Genomic DNA, 17,713 nt, shown 5'->3' on the forward strand with positions numbered 1-17,713 from the left:
ACCCTAGGAGGGCAGTGAAGATTGCATGAGAGATGTAGAAAACACTTAGCACCAGTGATCAATAGATATCTGCAGAGTATGTTTTGCTGTTTTACCACAGTGTAAATATCATGTCGAGTTTTAAGACTCCACATTTGCTGTGCCCAGTCACTGTACTATCAACTATCAATCATAATAATATCTGAACCCACCTGCCTTCCCAGGTGGCTTGCAAACTAGTCCAAGTGACACATGCATTCATATACAAATAAGAGCAGGTGCAAAGTAGCCAATGAGCAGCAGGAAAGAAATGTTTAATGGGATTCCAGTGGATGCAGGGTGATGTGGTTGTCAGTCTAGTCTCTTGATATCTGCACTGATGGGACTGGTCAGGCCAGACAAACAGGTGTCCTTTGCCTCCCTCACATTTGCTGGTGTATCCCACCAAGATTTGTGCACTTGATTGAAAAAGATGACCTCATAGGACTAGGAAGACACTCATCAATTGAAGATGCATGTCTCCCTAACTCCCAGATGTCAAGAGCTATTGCTATACAGTTCAGGGGAAAAAAAAAAAGGTTAAGAATAGGGCAGAAGAGCTGGGTGTTGGTGGTGTACACCTTTGATCCCAGTAATTGCAAGGCAAAGGCAGGTGGTTCTCTGTGAGTTCAAGACCAGCCTGGTCTACAGAGCTAGTTCCAGGACAGGCTCCAGAGCAATACAGACAAACCCTGTCTCAAAAAAAAAAAAAAAGATTAGGGCAGAAAGTTTTAGAATGGGATAGTTAAACTAGAAGAAATACAGCAGAAATAGCAAGCAAGGAGAGAAAACGCACACAACACTTAGATAGGAATGGGCACACATACAAACACATACACATGTAGTGACAAGTTGTGTTATGCCTAATCAGGAAAATTTTACAGTTTTAAAGGAAATATATCCCCCGATATATATAAGATATACTTAAAAGAAGGCAGATTTAAAAACAAAAAGACAAAGACAGCCCTCAGTATAGAAATTATGCTCCATGTTCAGTGAATTGGGCAGCCAAGAGACACAATCAGGAAGGCGATGAAGCCAAGATGGCATCAGTAGTGATGAAAAGGACCTTCACTGGGGTGAGCTGCAATGGCACTGGCTGTTTACTCTCGAATCTTTCCACACAGGCGGTGAATCAAGACAAGTTGGGTTATCACAGTTCCTCTCAACCAACAGTAACTGATGCTCAATCAGTGGTAATTACAAACTATATCATTTCATCCTTTGAAACCTGGCATTCCCTATACCCAGACCATTCCATAATCATGCCGCCTGTGCCCATGTGGCTCTCAGGTCATTTGTAACCTAACCCAGAGGACAGAACACACACAGGGACAAACAACACAACAGATCCTAAGGACTTAATGAGCAGCAGAAATGTTTAAGAGGGTGGACACAGGGTGACACGCCAGTGTCCCATGTGTACTGGGACAGAGGTTACTTAGAACATTTAGACTAGGAAAGGGGCCAGCTAGACCTTGTAATGTTGAAAGTCTCAAGTGTACTCTGCTTCCTTCCACACCAACAGTCTACTTGCATCAGGAGAGGACAAGGGGCACAGACGACCATTCCACACCTCTCCTTCACCTTGCCTTCTGTCCCTTCTGTGCCATCCTTGTCTTATGGCTTTTGATCCTGTTTTACCTGAAAGCCTTATCAGGTCGGGGTTTACTTCTTGATTCTCATATACAGATTCCTTGTACATTCCAATGCAGTCTGAGGGCTTACACCCAGGCACTGCAGAGTGCTGGAGCTCAGGAGGGATACCTGACTCCACTGTCACAGAGCACAAAGATGCTTCTAGGGGACAGAGTAGTTTGGGGGTGGGCAGGAACACTATTCGTTTCATGGGCAGGAAATGAACAGATTATCTCCATATCTGCCTGAGTCAAACACATAAGGAAGCCAAACCTTGTCTCCGGGTGGAAGAAGTGGCCTAAGTTTCACTTACTGCTGTTACTTCTAGATGATCATTCTACAGATCTTTATAGATCTGTACACTGATCATTACAGGGTTTGTGCACAGGACAATGGTTTGATCAGTTGAGGTCACTCACGTTGGTCCAGAAGGAGGATAAGTTGATTTTCTGCAATCTTCTGTCCACTAAAAAGACAAAGAAAAATGAACATTTCGGAAAATTATAAATGACTGCCAAAAGCATCCTTTTAGGCCATTTTACTATCTTTGTCTGGGATAGGGGCTTCCTCCCTATGTCATTCAGGCTGGCTTCATATTTATTATTAAATAGGACACCCATCTTTACCTCCAACTCATAATCCCGCCTCAGCTGCCTGAGCACTGAGATTATAGGTATGTGCAATAACACTTGAAATTCAGTACCTTTTAAAAATATTTGTATCCTTTTATTTTATATATAAGCATCTTGCCTACATGCACATATGTACACATCATGCATGCCTGATACATGAGGTGATCAGAAAAAGGTATTGAAAAGCCCTGGAGCTACAGATGTTGTAAGTGCTGGGAACTGAACCCAGATCCTCTGTGACAGCAGAATGCACTCTTAACTTCTGTGCAATTTCCCAGCACCAGCATTCAATAACTTTAAAGTCTTGCCTATCAAATTCCCAAACAATTAATTTTTCAATTCAGTTTATACAAAGGCTAGGTATTGTAAAGTGACTTTTTAAAATGATTATATTGAATAAAGAAATGCAGAAAGGGAGATGGAAAATATTTCTAAGTGATGGGATAGCATGTCAATGGCTTAATAGGATGTAGCTTTACCTCAATTTTTGAGGCAACTCTACTGCATTCTGACCTAGGATTTGCATCTTAAACTAGATTTTCAGGGCAAATGCATATGGTATTTAATAATCTGGCCATAGCCTACCATCTAGTCTTGTTCTGGACACACCTCCTAATAGCATGGCTACAAGCAAAGGCTTCCTAAACTTCCCACGCTTCTATCCTGTACATGTTCTCTACCCAGATGCCCACTATCTGACCTGGGGAAATTTTAGGTCTAACTTCTAAAATCCAATCCAGACACTTACTTCTCCTTCCACTTCCCCACCGACCCTCTCTGTGAAGTCTCATCTGTCTCCTGTGTAAACAGTCATCTCCTCTTATACATTTCTGTATTTGTACACATCTCCATTACAATGCCACATTGTACTATAATTGTCTGTGTTGATGCCATACTGTGTTCCCTGATAGGAGGGCGGGCAGCCCTGACACTGAGGTCACTATTGGAGGCAATGAATGAATGAGATTGCTTCAGGATTAACCGTTCTCTCAGTGGCAAAACTGAATTTTCCCCTAACCAAAAAATCAGGCAGAAGAAGTGCCTGTAGATTTATTTCTCTTGTTACTTCTTCCAGGTAGCAAGTTGCTCATCTCACCTCTAGTGACCTAATACCGTGAAAGTCAACTAAAAAGCACAAATCTGCAATAAGAGGAGGTAGAGTACGGGAGGAAACTACTGAGATTGTAGGTGGAGTTCAGACTATCCGCTGAACCCTTGTGCAGGAATGTAAACTTCAAAATTAACTTTTGATAACATGGCGAGCATACAGAGCCATTTCACTCTCAATAAAATGCCCTTACCATTGCATAGGTTTCTTGTTTAAGTGTGATTTGAGTTAACTCCTTAAGACACAATATTAACTCTGTAGCAAAAAAGTCATTTGTGCTAAATAATCCCACTTGTAAAACATTCTTGCTCAAAAACGATTCGTCCTCAGCTTGGACCTCAAAAAGCAAATAAACAAACAAACCAAAAACCAAGTACAAAGCTTTACTGTTACCCAGCTTACCCAACAGTTAGGTTCTGTCATGTTGAAATGTCAGGCCCTCTGCTTCTGTTTCTAGCAAAAGTTCAGAGAAACTCTGTGAACTCATAGACTACAGTGCTGACAATGAAAACTGCAAATAACAACTCTAATTTTTGTTAAATACAGTGCAATTTGTTTCAAACAGGATCTTACTATGTAAACATTTCTAGCCTGCATCTCACTATGTAGACCATGGTGGTCTTGAACTCATGGAGCTTCCTCTGTCTCTTCCTCCTAGATGCCTGAATAAAGGCATACACCGGCATGCCCAGTGATACCCAGGAACTTTAAAACATAGAGGAGATATGGGGATGACATTAGCTTGGGTTTTTTTTAGCAGAAGAAAAAGGAAGAAAGCAATTCTAAGCTCCAGGGGAGAAGCCTACAAAGGTGAGGCACAAAATAAACATGTAGTTGTAGACATAGAACAGTGGTAGTAACATGCTTCTTCAGTGTGCATTGGACTTAGGTTCAACACAAACAATGCTACAAAGAGACAAAGTTGAATGATTTTAGACAATTGGTAGAGAACTTCAGAACTAAATAAATAAAATCAAAGCCAAGGTGATAAGTCAAGAGAATGAAATAGACAGTATTTGAAATGGAAAGAAGATAGTGTTTAATACAAAACTCTGAAGGAATCTATTAAAAACTTACTAGAAATATTGAGTGTAAGTCTGCAAGACACCAGATCAATCTACCAAGTTAGAAATCATATAGCTATATAATAAAAAGCTAAAATAAAGGAAAATAGTCCCATTTACAAAAGCATCCAAGGAATACCTATCAACAAAGTACACATGTATAATCACATTCCATTACTCTACAGGCTGAGGCAGGAGGATCATAAGCTCAAGCCAGTTTGAGCTATAAGGGGGACTTTCTCGAACACAAAAACAAAAGAGTATTGAGAAATAAACTTCACCAAGGAAATTCAAAACTTGTACACCTAAAACTATAAAGTACTAACCAACAAAATTAAAGATAACATAGATAAATATAGCTATTCTGTTCATGGGGTGGAAGATTTAATTCTGTTAACATGGCCAGATTCCCAAAAGTAATCTACAGGTTTCAGCATTAAGAGTGACTAAAACAATCTTGGAAAAGAACAAAGTTGGAAGACTCAATCTTAAAGTTTCCTATAAGAAATGGGACTATGTGGAGAATGAAGGAGGAGTCTGCAAGAAGAGGGGAACAAGACAAGGCAGGAGATGGAAAAGAAAAGAGAAAGGTGGATATCATGTGTTCTAATTGAACCTCACTCTCATACAACACACACACACACACACACCCACACACCCACACAAAAGCAGACAGGGGCTCTTTGGGGATACAGAGGGACCAATGGGAGAGAGAAAGGGAAAGAAAGGAAGGTACTGGAGAACAAAAGAAAAGAGCAATGCTAACACATGTATGAAAGTGTCATAAAGAAACCTATTATTTTGTGGTTGCTAAAAATATTAATTAAAATGAATTTAAAATTTTACCATACTAGTTAAGTGTGGTAAGTTACTATCTGATGATCCTATATTTAAATGAGAAAGTGGAAATCTTATGGTAATATAGTAACAATAAGTCTAGAACACACTGGCAGACAGTGAGTGATTTCATGGGTATAAATACATAGAACAATGGAATAGAACCAAGAGTCCAGAAATAAGTTCACATTTACAATGTTGCATATTGTATATCTGACAAATATGAATCCATAACATATGAAAACATCTTACAACTCAGTAATAAAAAGCTTAATCTTTTATAACAGAAAAAGATCCAAGTAGACCTTTTTCCAGGAGATATGCAAATGACCCATGAGCACAGAAGAGACACCCAGCATCACCGCCTACTGTGATGAGATACAGTGACAGCAAACATTACTAAAGGCAAGGAGAAACTGGGATCACTCATCCTGAGAGCAAGATACAAAACAGCAGCTACTTTACAAAGCCATCTGGCAGCTCTTGAGACAGGTAAACAGTGAGATAAAACCCAGCAATGTTGATCCTACGTATATCCTAAGAGATAGGAAGATCTGAACCCCCACAAAACCATGTTTTCGATATTTACAGCAGTGTCACTCATACTGGCCAAAAAGTGGGAGAGCCCACTGTTCACCAACTGCAGGATGGATAAACAAAAGGGGGTACATCTTAGCATATAATACTATTTGGCAAGAAGAAATGAAGAATTGATACATGCTACAAGAAGGATGAGCCATGAAAAAACTATACTATGTAGAAGATGCCAGTCACAAAGGACCATACACTGTTTAGTCTCCTCTGAAATACTCAGAACAGGCAAATCTATAGAGAGATTCTATTAGTGGATGCTTAGGGCTGGGAGTTGGGAGTAAAGTGTCCTAAACTAGATGGCAGTGATGATTGCACAATTCTGGGACCATGCTGAAGCTATTTGTGTGTGTGTGTGTGTGTGTGTGTGTGTGTGTGTGTGTGTGTAATGTATACATGAGCATCTGAGCATTCACACACACGCACACACTCATCCACTGTGCACTTGTTAAGGGCAGAAGAGGACACTATGTCTTGCTCTATCACCCTCTGCCTTATTCTTTTGAGAAAAGATCTTAAATGGACCTGAACTGCTGTGTTTTGGCTGGGCTGGCTTGATTAGCCATCCCCAACAATCCTCCCATCACCACCCTGGTGGGATTGTGGGTGCACATGGTCACACCTGGCTTTTTTTTTTTTTTTTTTTTTTTTTTTTTTTTTTTTAACGTGGGTGCTGGGTATCTGACTTCTAGTCTTAATGATTTTACACTAAGTTTTATTTCCCACAAAGCTATTTCCCCACCCCCTAATTGTATATTTTTATTACTTTTAGAAATATTTCTTCTTTTCCCATTTTTCATGTGTGTGAGGATGGCACAGTGGACATCTGAGGCAGATGTCTGGAATCACATTCATTGCTGTTCCTCCTATTGACTGAGGCAGGGCTGTCAATCAAACTCAGAGCTCACAGATATAGCTAATTTTTCTGGCCTGTTTGCTCTGAGGATCCCTTATATGATGTGCTCACGTAGGGGTGAGGGGTGTCCTTTGGAATGCTATGAATATATGTTTCTCTTACTGGTTTATGAATAAAGCTGTTTCGGCCAATGGACAGGCAGAATGTAGCCAGGCAGGAAGTATAGGAGGGGCTAGCCAACTGGGAGAACTCTGGGAGGAGGAACACAGGAGAGTGAGTTGCCAGAGAGATGCCATGTAGCTGCTGAGAAAGAAAGGGACCTGGGCATCACTAGTAAACCATGTGTAGATACATAGATTAATAGAAATGGGTTAATAATTAAAAGAGAGCTAGCCAAATAAGAAACCTGAGCCATCAGCCAAATACTTTATAATTAAGATAAGCCTCCGTGTGTTTATTTGGGCCAAGGGGTGGCCGAGATGGGGCTGGACAGAAACTTCTGTCCACACTTGTTTCCACTTTCTGAGCCTAAGAATTGAGGACTGGTTATCTTGCCCAGTTATCATTTTCATGAATTTCTGGGGTCCTGAACTCTGATCCTTACAGCAGAGTTTGTTTGAGCCACCAACCAGCTCCCAAATTGTGGCATGGAGACTTACTACTAGTCATGACTGCTTAGCCTGAGCTTAGGCTCATTTCTTGCTAGCTCATAATTTAACCTTTTTATCTTCATCAACATTTTGCCTTGAGGATTTTTACCTTTCTTTTATTTTGTATATCCTACTCCATGTCTGGCTGGCTGCAGGGATCTCCCTTTCTTCCTTGTTCTTTCTCTGTTCTCTCTTCTGTAAGCCTAAATTCCTCCTCCTACTTATTCTGTCTGCCAGCCCCGCCTATCCCTCTACTGCCTAGCTATTGGCCATTCAACTTTTTATTAAACCAATCAAGTGCCTCAGGCAAGCAAGTTTGAACCACAACACATCTTTACATAAGCAAATGTAGCATAAACAAATGTAACACATCTTTGCCTAGTTAGATACAACATAAACAAATGTAACACATCTTTACAGAGTTGAAGTAATATTCCACAACAGGTCCTCACAGTGGCATGACAAGTGCTTAACCACTGAGCCATTGCCTTTATCCTCCTACTTGTATATTTTTAATGGTGAACTGTATTTCATGAGCGTTATCTCCACAAAGCAATTAGAAAAGCAAGGACAGTGGGAAGGGTGCTTAAAATAAGCTTTTTTGATCACATGAGATTAGGAAACACCTGAATCAAATTAATTATAGATTCTTCATCAATATCAGCATGAATAAAGCTAACATTAATTTTTAGCACCCAATACCATGGCTTCAAGCAACCAAAGAAGATCACCTATAAACAACTAGTATGCCAGAAGACACCAGCTCTGGATGAACTGATACATGAGCAGGTCAAGCAAGTATCTTTATAATTATCTAGCCAACTAAGAATAGAAACAATTGAAAGTGGCTGTTCTGGTGTATGGACTGGAGGAGAAGGAATGTACTAGAAGGCTAACTTTTCATAAGTCTGTCCACAGTATTCCATTTTTTTTTTACCCATGTACTCCTGATATATATTTCTAAATATTAATTCTTTGGCTTATATGATTTTATTTGATATTATATGGAGGATTTTTTCAGAGAATTATTGTTTGGCTTTTTTAAAGGTTTGAAACTATCATTATCTAAAGCTATTTTAAACCAATAAAAGCACCTGCAAACATGGCAAGATGATGCTCCCTGTACTCTCAGTATTTGGGAGTAGGCAGGAAGGTCTGGAGTTCAAGGTCATCTTCAGAGTTCAAAGGAAGGGGCGCCTGAGAGATACCTCAGTGAGTAAAGGTACCATCAGGAAACACAACTGTGAGTAAGAATTCTGAGAACCCTATAAAAGCATAGAACACAAGACCAGGGGCTGTATCCCCAGCACTCCTACAGGTAGATGGGAAACAGAGGCAGGAGAATCCCCAGAAGCTGGTGAGCTGATAGTACATGCAGTAGAAAGATAACAAAATGACCCTGTCTCAGACAAGGTGTAAGGTGGGGACCAACAACCTAGATTGTCCTCTGACCTCCACATGAGAGGTGGCATGCATGTGCCTACATTTAAACACACAAATACACACATGCACTCACACTCACATACACACACACACACATACAGAGAGAGAGAGAGAGAAAGAGAGAGAGAGAGAGACTAGTCCTTTTTAAATAAATTTAAAGATGGTCACCATAAAAACAGTACTATATTCAAGAAAGTCTTCAACTACAACTAAAAATTTTCAAAACATCACTTAGTGGGGGCTAGAGGGATGGCTCAGTGATGAAGAGCACTACTGCTATTCTAGAGGACCCAACTTCCCAGCATGTGCACGCAGCTCATAAGCATCTATAACTCCATTTCCAAGGGATCTGACACCCTTTGCTGGCTTCTGTGGGCACTGCACATATGTGGTACATAGACATATATGCAGACAAACCACCCATACATGTAAGATGATCAAATAAAAATCAAAGCAATTTTTTCAGTAAGGTGAATAACTGCTAAATTTATAAATACAATTCTGACTTACATTAATATAACATAAAATTCTTTTAGATACCCAAACTTTTGGTTAGGTTTTCATTGGACCTGGGAGCTGGGTGGCTCAGGAGTTAACCATACATAATGCTCTTGTAAAAGACATAAGTTTAGTTCCCAGAACCCATGTTAGATGGCTCACAACCACCTGTCGCTGGAACTCCTGCATCTAAGGCCCTCTCCTGGTTCCTGAGAGCATCCCCACTTATATGACATACACTCACACACACACAAATAAAAGTATTAAAAATTCTGGCTCCATTTAAAAATATCCCATTTCTATCCTTTCACACAATTTCAGATGACTGGGTGTTGTATAGCCATGTTCACAACGCAGGGCTCAGCTCCATTAGTGATGTCTAGAATGTGACTAGCTGGTGACAAGATCGGAGTCCAGGGCTTCACCTGCTCTTTCACAGCTTCTTACAGCATAACAATCATATCAGCTTCTGACATCGAAGAGATAGCTCAGTAAATAAAATACTTGCTGCTCAAGTATGAGAGCTGGGTTGAATCTCCAGCTCACACAAAGAAAACCAGGCATGGTGGCACACATCTGTAACCCCAGAACCCAGGGCACATAGAAGCAGGATAGACCCAGGGGTTCCTGGCCAACCAATAAAGATAAAAGGGTTCAGGAAGGAACTTGTCTCAAATAAGGTGGTTAATAATAGATGTTAACCTTTGGACTTTCTCTCTCTCTCTCTCTCACACACACACACACACACACACACACACACACACACACACACACACACCTTGAACTGAAAAGCAACTAGGCCATACTACATGTAGTAGTCACTACTGAGAGCTACAATAATGCTGGATCTAATAATGAGACATGAAAATGACATATAATCCAGCTCTAAAAAGAAAAGTACAATGATTTATATGATTTGAAAAGAAACCAAAGTACAACTGTAAGAATAATACATCAATACAAGGAAAAATCAGTAAAGGCAACAGTCACTAGACCTTCGGTATCTCAGTCCCTCAGAAGGCACCAGTATGGAAGTCATTTAAACAGAAGGTTAGTTTGGGGCCTGGGGTGAGGCACAGTCTCAGCATCAAAGAAAAACACCTTCAAGACTTGTGCACAGCACTGAAATAGAAACACAATCATCTCATTTGCTACATGAACTCTCTGAGCATTCCCAGATTTAACTATGCATGATTTTAATAACAGACAACCTTATCAGGGTAGGGAAAATTTAAATAGATAATTAATAAATATTATAAACAGATCCTAGCTGGACAGAGTAAGTAGTCTGTCAGTATATTTCTCCTCCCAAGGAGAAAAAAAATCAGATGGAGAATCTTAATTTCTCACCATTGCCCACCATAACCCCAGGAAACCCCTCTCTTTTATGTTGTTGACTGAGGCAAAGAGAAACAATGTTTCAATGTATTTGGAAAAAAGCAAACAAGCAACACACACACACACACAAACGACAAAAAATGTTGAGCAAGAGACTAGCTATGTTAGTTCAGGGTGGTCCTTAATTCATGCTCTTCATGTCTCAGCCTTTTGGGTACTGGGATTACAGTCATGCATCACCACACTGCTTAGAAATAGCTATTCAGCTCGCATACATGCCTGCACACCAGAACAAGGCACCAGACCCTATTATAGATGGTTGTGAGCCACCATGTAGTTACTACTGGGGATCTAACTCACAACCTCTAGAGGAGCAGCCAATACTCTTAATCTCTGAGCCAGGTAGTGGCACATGCCTGTAATCCCAGCAGTTGAGAGGCAGAGGCAGGTGGATCTTTGTGAATTCCAGGCCAGCCTGGTCTACAGAGTGAATTCCAGAACAGCTAGGACTCTTAACACAGAGAAACTATGTCTCAACTCTACCCGACCCCACCCCCCAAAATAGGAAAATATATTCTTTTCAAGATTTTCTACTTATTTCTTATAGTAACTTAAATCTATTCAATTAATCAGTATTTATGTCCTCCATACTAATTAGGAAAAGTAAATTATAGAGCCACTGAATATAATACACATATAAACATACCAGGGCTGGAAAGATGGCTTAGTGGTTAAGAGCACATTCTGTTCTTGCAGAGGACCTGTATTTCCTTCCTTCCTTCCTTCCTTCCTTCCTTCCTTCCTTCCTTCCTTCCTTCCTTCCTTCCTTCCTTTCTTTCCAGCACCATGTCAGGCAGCTCACAGCTGCCTATAAGTTCAGTTCTAAGTGATCTGATACCCCTTTAACCTCTTCCTCCTACAATCACACACACACACACACACACACACACACACACACACACACACACACCACTTAAAATGGTTTTTAAAAAAATAAAAGTAACATATCGAATGGAAATTATTTCACTAAGGAATCAATGAAGGTTCAACATCTTTAAGCAATGGCAAACGTTGTCCTTTATTATTTGAAACCTTCAAAATTAACGGGAATCCCAAGGAAATATATGATTCTAATAACATAGGCAAAATTTTAAGTCAGGTATGCCTAAAAGCCTAACACCAGGAAGGCTAGGGAAGAAGGAGCTCAAACTGGAGGACAGTCAGAACTACATGATGGAGACTTACTGAATAAAAGGGCATGTTTCTTACAAACAATTCAAATGGAGAGAAACATGGTTGCTGTCATGTCTTCTGGCCTTTAACTGGATGCACCCTAGTAAGCCACAAATATTTAAATAAAGAGTAGGTGACTCAATTACTTAGGAGGGCAGTAGCCTAGTTTATCATATTGGTTCACTCAATGCCAGTGTTTGGGGAGAACTCTGGTACTGAACTAAAAGAACAAATTATAGCCATGTATTCTTTCCTTTGTAGTATAGTAACATGGATAAAACCATCTAGGGATTATGGGATTAAGAGAAGCTTTGTGATCATCACTGCTAATGCCAACAGTTTCGCCACACACACTGGATGTTGACATACAATTTTAGCTCATTTTAGCAATTCCTTGCTCAATCACATGCTCACTGTCAAACATCTTCTGATCAGCTCAGATTTATTACTTAGAACAGTCATTTCTCAAACTCTGGTTCCTTTCATTCTAATTACCCCTCATTCTGCTGTCATTTATTTTCCATCCCTATTCTATGCAGAACAAGAGAACCAATGACCTCTAGTCAGCAAGCAGAACGGATATTTCCTGTTCAATGGTATTTAAAAGCAGCAGCCCATCTCCTTCCCTTCCCTTCCTGTCCTTCACGTTGGGCTTTCCCATTTGGGCTGCAGTGTTAACTTTGCTGGGCTCCTCTTTACTGACACACATGGGAAACTCATGTAGGTTTTGGCTGCTTCTCATCTTCTCATTTATTATTATCCAATGGCTTCAAACATTCTCACTACTCCTAGACCCCAATATTTCCATCAGACCATACATACATATGTATAAAATTTGTTTTTTTTTTTTTTTTGTTTTTTTTTTTTGAGACAAGGTTTGTCTGCCTCTGTTTCTTGAATGCTAGAATTAAAGGCTGGGATTATGAGCCACCACCCAGCTTTATATGTTAACAGGATCTTCAAAGACTCAATAATGAAAAATAACTTGAGGACATATACTGAAAAAAGCCTCAAATATGAAACTTTTTAAAAGCCCAGCTTTTAAACCATATAACTCATTTGTCTTTTAAAACTGGCCCTCATCCTTATTTATATATTTTGAAATATATTTGGTCATATGGAAATTCTAGTAACCACCCAAAATATATCTGGCTATATTTCATACAGTTTATCATTCATATAATGATTCAAACAAACAAAAAAGACAACAAAACCCAAAAATAACAACTGCCTTCTATTCTGTCAAAGAATTAAGTCACCTGTCTTCTAGGTAGCTCTGAAAGATGTTTTGGAAATTGGGCCCCAATATCTTCAAAATGAATGAAATTTTTTAACAGTGCCTCAGCACCAAAAAAAAAGTGAAGATTTTAAAACAAAACAAATCCCCTCTAACACCTATCTTTGTCATTAATTTAAATGAGAGAACAGTTTAATGACAATAAAATGGTAGTAAGGAGAATTAATGATTTTTGTCTTAACTCTATTTTACTTGTTCACTGAATACCCGCGGAAACACTTTCCCAATCAGATCCCAGTAGACTGACTAGATTTTGATATTCATTGTTCTGTGTTGTATTTGTACACTGTGTGAAGGTGTATTGGTGTGACAGGTGTAATAAAAAGCTCAACGGCCAATAACTAGGTAGGAAGTATAGGTGGGATTTCTGGGGAGAGAAAGGAGGAGGAGAAGGGATCTAAAAGGGCAGAGTCACCAGACAGAGAGGAAACAGGAGGTGCAAGATGAAAGAGAGGTAATGCCATGTGACAGAATATAGATTAATATGAACGGGTTAATTTAAGTTACAAGAGCTAGTTGAAATAAGCCTAAGGCAAAGGTCAAGCTTTCATAATTAATAAGAAGTCTCCATGTCATTATTTGTGAGCTGGCAGCCAAAAGAAATAGCCACCTACATCTGGCGCCCAAAGTGGGACATACAAATCAACACAGGGACTGAGAAAAATGAAAAAAAAAAAAAAAAAAAAGTTCCTAGTAGAATTGGTTCTTTTTTTTTTTTTTACTTTTTTAAAATTTTATTTAATTTTATATAACAGTCCAATTAAATGAAAACAAACATTTATACACAATATTTGGGAATTTGGGCGTCGTTCTTTCCAAACTACTTCCTGCTGGTAAGTAGAATTGGTTCTTGTAGCATACATTGGCACAGCTCTTTTTTAAGAGGATCTGCTACCAAGCACTTGAAATGGGTTATGAGCACCCAGCAACACACTGGGTGGCAGGAGACTAGGTAGAAATGCCCACTGCAGTGTGGACCTAGAAATTTCCTGGAGTGGACAGACTAGTTCCAGGCTGGGGCCCATAGGCATGAGGGCACATTCTTGCCTCTGAACATATAGATACAGTATTTTTAAAAAATGTACTTAGATGCTTAAAAAAAAAGAAAAGAAAATGGGTATAGACAGTCATAAGAAATACATAGTTTAAGGATGATAAAGTCTTTAAAGAGAGAGAGTAAAATAATATAAAAGGAAAAGGGTACAGAAAGGAAGGAGTGATACTCAAAGGGGTCAAGACCAGGCTGGGGAAACCCACAGAAACATCTGACCTGGGCAAGAGGGAGCTCACAGACCCCACTCTGACAGCTATGGAACTAATATAGGACAGAATCAGGCCCCTTGAATGTGGGTGTCTGTTGGGAGGCCTGGGCAGTCTATGGGGCCTCTGGAAATGGAACTACACCATGTATCCCTAGTGCATGAATGTGCTTTGGGAGCCCATTCCCCATGGAGGTACACTCTTTCAGCCTAGATACACAAGGGAGGGCCTAGGTCCTGCCCCAAATGATGTGACAGACTTTGATGATCTCCCATGGGAGGCCCCACCTTTCCTGGAGAGTGGATTGGGGTTGGTGGGGGGCATGGGAGGACAGGAGGGAGAGGGAACTATGGTATGTAAAATACGATTGTTTTTAGTTTAAATAAAAATTATTTTTAAAAAATAGATGTAAAGTTTATAAGGTTGGGAAACATAAAAGCTTAAGCTGTTTATCTAAGAAGGTCTAAAATAATATTTTTAGGATGACAAAACAAGTTATGCTAGAAAATAAGTATAAAACTTTGGACTTTATATTGAGTAGAAAATACAGTGCTTTCTCCGAATCTGCCAAATACATATGAACTAAACACTGAGAATGTTAATTCTTACCTAATAATTGTTCTTATTGTATGCAGTTTTACTATGTTAGAGTTAAAACCTTTCCTTACTTAGATAAAAGGGGGAAATGCTGTGGGATATTAGTACACTGTATGAAGGTGTATGGCTGTGATTGGTGTAATAAAAGTCTGAACAGCCAATAGCTAGGCAGGGATATAGGTAGGATTTTGAAGGGAAAGAAACAAAGAGGAGGAATGGAGGAGATCAGAGTCAGCCAAAGAGGAAACAGAAGGTGCAAAATGGAAGAGAGTTTTTACAGGACAGAATGAAGATTAAGGTAAACAGGTTAAGTTATAAGAGCTAGTTGAGACAAGCCTAAGCTAAAGGCCAAGCTTTCATAATTAATAAGAAGTCTCCATATTTGTGAGCTGGAGGCCAAAAGAAAATGCCGCCTACAGTTCTGAGTAAAACTACTAAATCAAATATTTGCTTGAACTAGGGATATAACTTGGTGTGACGGGCTTGCCTAGTATGTGAAAGGTCCTGGGTGAGTACTTTAGCACTGAAAAAAAAAATACATACATACATACATATCAGGAAACAAACAATACAATGTCTTTGCTTAAAAACAAAGTATTAACAGATAATAATAACCAGCCCCTAGTACATGAACCTACTCTGCGGTTCACAGCTGACTTTAATTAACACCAGGCAGGCCTGTGGGACCCAAGACATTTGGGTTCTGCTCTTGGACACAAACACACTCAGAGGATTAAGTTCCTCAGGGACATTAAAATGAGACAAAGCAAGCGTAGGCCATGATCTTGTCCACACATGGATAATGAGCAGCATGTAGCTCAAAACACAACACGCCCTTCTACTGCTAAGAGAAAAGAATGCTACTTGTTATCCAGGAATTGCTCAGCGTTCAAAAGACTCCCAATCTAGAACAATCATGGATTAAGTCCAAATTCTCTAACAAGTTTTTTGTTTGTTTAATTTGTTGTTTTTTAACCCATGGTTGAAAGGTACTTTCTCAATCCTCCATTTCAACACTAAACCTAATTTGCCCAACTATTAGTACGTCCCTTTGGTAATCTTTGGATTAAAGGCACAGGCTACCAAAATACAACAACCTTTAACAATTCTCAGAATCCCAACCTACCTCGTAAAATTAATTCTCTATCCATACTAGCGGAAACAATTTGTTCTTCTTTATAATCTTTCGATCTTTTGTACATACTATAAGGTTTTTGGTCACTGAAATTACTCATATGTACAATTTTCTGCATTATACTTTTATCTGCTGTTTACTCTGATAACTGGATAATATCCTGCTTCCCTCCCTCCTCCATCCCCTCACCCCCATCTTTTCAAAATCATGTTATCTTCCTCAGATAAGGTGCATCCAGGTTCCTAGTTATCAAATTTTCTGGCACCAAAACAAAGCAAATCAAACAGCCTTCAGATCTATAACTTGTAAGAGAGAGACACAGAGATACACACACACACACACACACACACACACACACACACACACACACACACAGAGAGAGAGAGAGAGAGAGAGAAAGAGAGAGAGAAAGAGAGAGACAGAGACAGACAGAGACAGAGAGAGAATCAGTTCATGAAGTGTCAGTGTCAGGCTGAGGGTCTGCGGGCCCAGAGCCAGAATTTAGAAATGTTTCTGTGAATAATGATGTGACCTCTGGCTAGATTATCACTCTAGGGCTACTTCCTCGCTGTCTCTTGCGGTTTTAGAAAATAAAGTCTGTGGCCTTTGCGACTTGATCACTCAGCACCACGGGACGGACATTCCGTGACTGGGCATGAAAACGACGGGGGCGGGAAGGGGGGGCGACTCCCACCATCTGGGCTAAAACTGCTTGTGACCCACAGCTTCTTCAGGAGAAAGCACTTGGCAACCAGGCAGAATATGCTAATCGGTACCTTTTTCTCCAGAGAGTTTTGCCTATAGCTGGTAGTTCAAATATTAACATCAAGATTGGAGAATGAGTGAGTCCTACCCAGTCCTTCGTGGAGGCAAGAACTTCCCTAAATTGTGTTCTCTGTCCAGAGAGCACCAAAGCGACTCCGTCCGGGATTCAACAAGGCGTGTCTGCATCCATGCTCCGCGAGACTGAACCTCGGGTCCCCGGAAGATGCAGCCGGCGAGCAGGTGTCCCTGGCCCCCTCCCGCGCCACCACAGCTGCTCCCTCCCCCGCCTGCGCCTGCACCTGCACCCCCATCTGCGCCTCGGCTGAAGCTCACCCACCGGCGGCACTTGCTGTGCCCGGGCGCAGGTGACAGCCGCGGCCAGGAGGACCCAGGTGAAGAGACGTGGACCCAGCATCTTCCCAGCTGCCCGCGCCGCTTCAGGGGACTCCCTCAGCAGCCGCGGCGGGGACCACCTAGGCCAGGAGCAGGCCGCACCCCCGACGCGTGACCAGCGACCCCGGGCCACACCATACACTGCAGGGGACACGCCGAAGAGGGAGGAGCCGCGGGCCCCAGAGCGGAGTCCGCGCACAAGGCCAGAGAGAGGCTCCGCCCCCCGCACTCCAGGCAGTGGTTTCGTCCAATCTTAGACCCGCCCCTGGGCGGGGCTTCCCGCTTCCCCAGGACTTCACCCTTTTGGATTGCCAGGGCTGGGCTCCCGGGTGCAGGAGGGTGCCTTGGGGCGGGACCCCG

General features: G+C 40.9%; 1 protein-coding gene across 1 annotated transcript in view; it reads right to left on the reverse strand.

Moving 5' to 3' along the window:
- The window catches only part of Asah1 (N-acylsphingosine amidohydrolase 1), a 32,068-nt gene extending 14,563 nt beyond the window's left edge, over positions 1 to 17,505 (reverse strand). The window contains exons 1-2 of the mRNA XM_051182311.1: positions 17,298 to 17,505; positions 2,076 to 2,122 (exon numbers count right to left, since the gene is read on the reverse strand). Coding sequence (XP_051038268.1) covers positions 2,076 to 2,122; positions 17,298 to 17,375 — 125 coding nt within the window. The 5' untranslated portion in view covers positions 17,376 to 17,505. The remainder of the gene's footprint in view (positions 1 to 2,075; positions 2,123 to 17,297) is intronic.
- Positions 17,506 to 17,713: the final 208 nt, after the last annotated feature.

Source organism: Phodopus roborovskii, unplaced genomic scaffold (assembly GCF_943737965.1).
Source record: "Phodopus roborovskii unplaced genomic scaffold, PHOROB, whole genome shotgun sequence".
NCBI classification, from domain to species: Eukaryota; Metazoa; Chordata; class Mammalia; order Rodentia; family Cricetidae; genus Phodopus; species Phodopus roborovskii.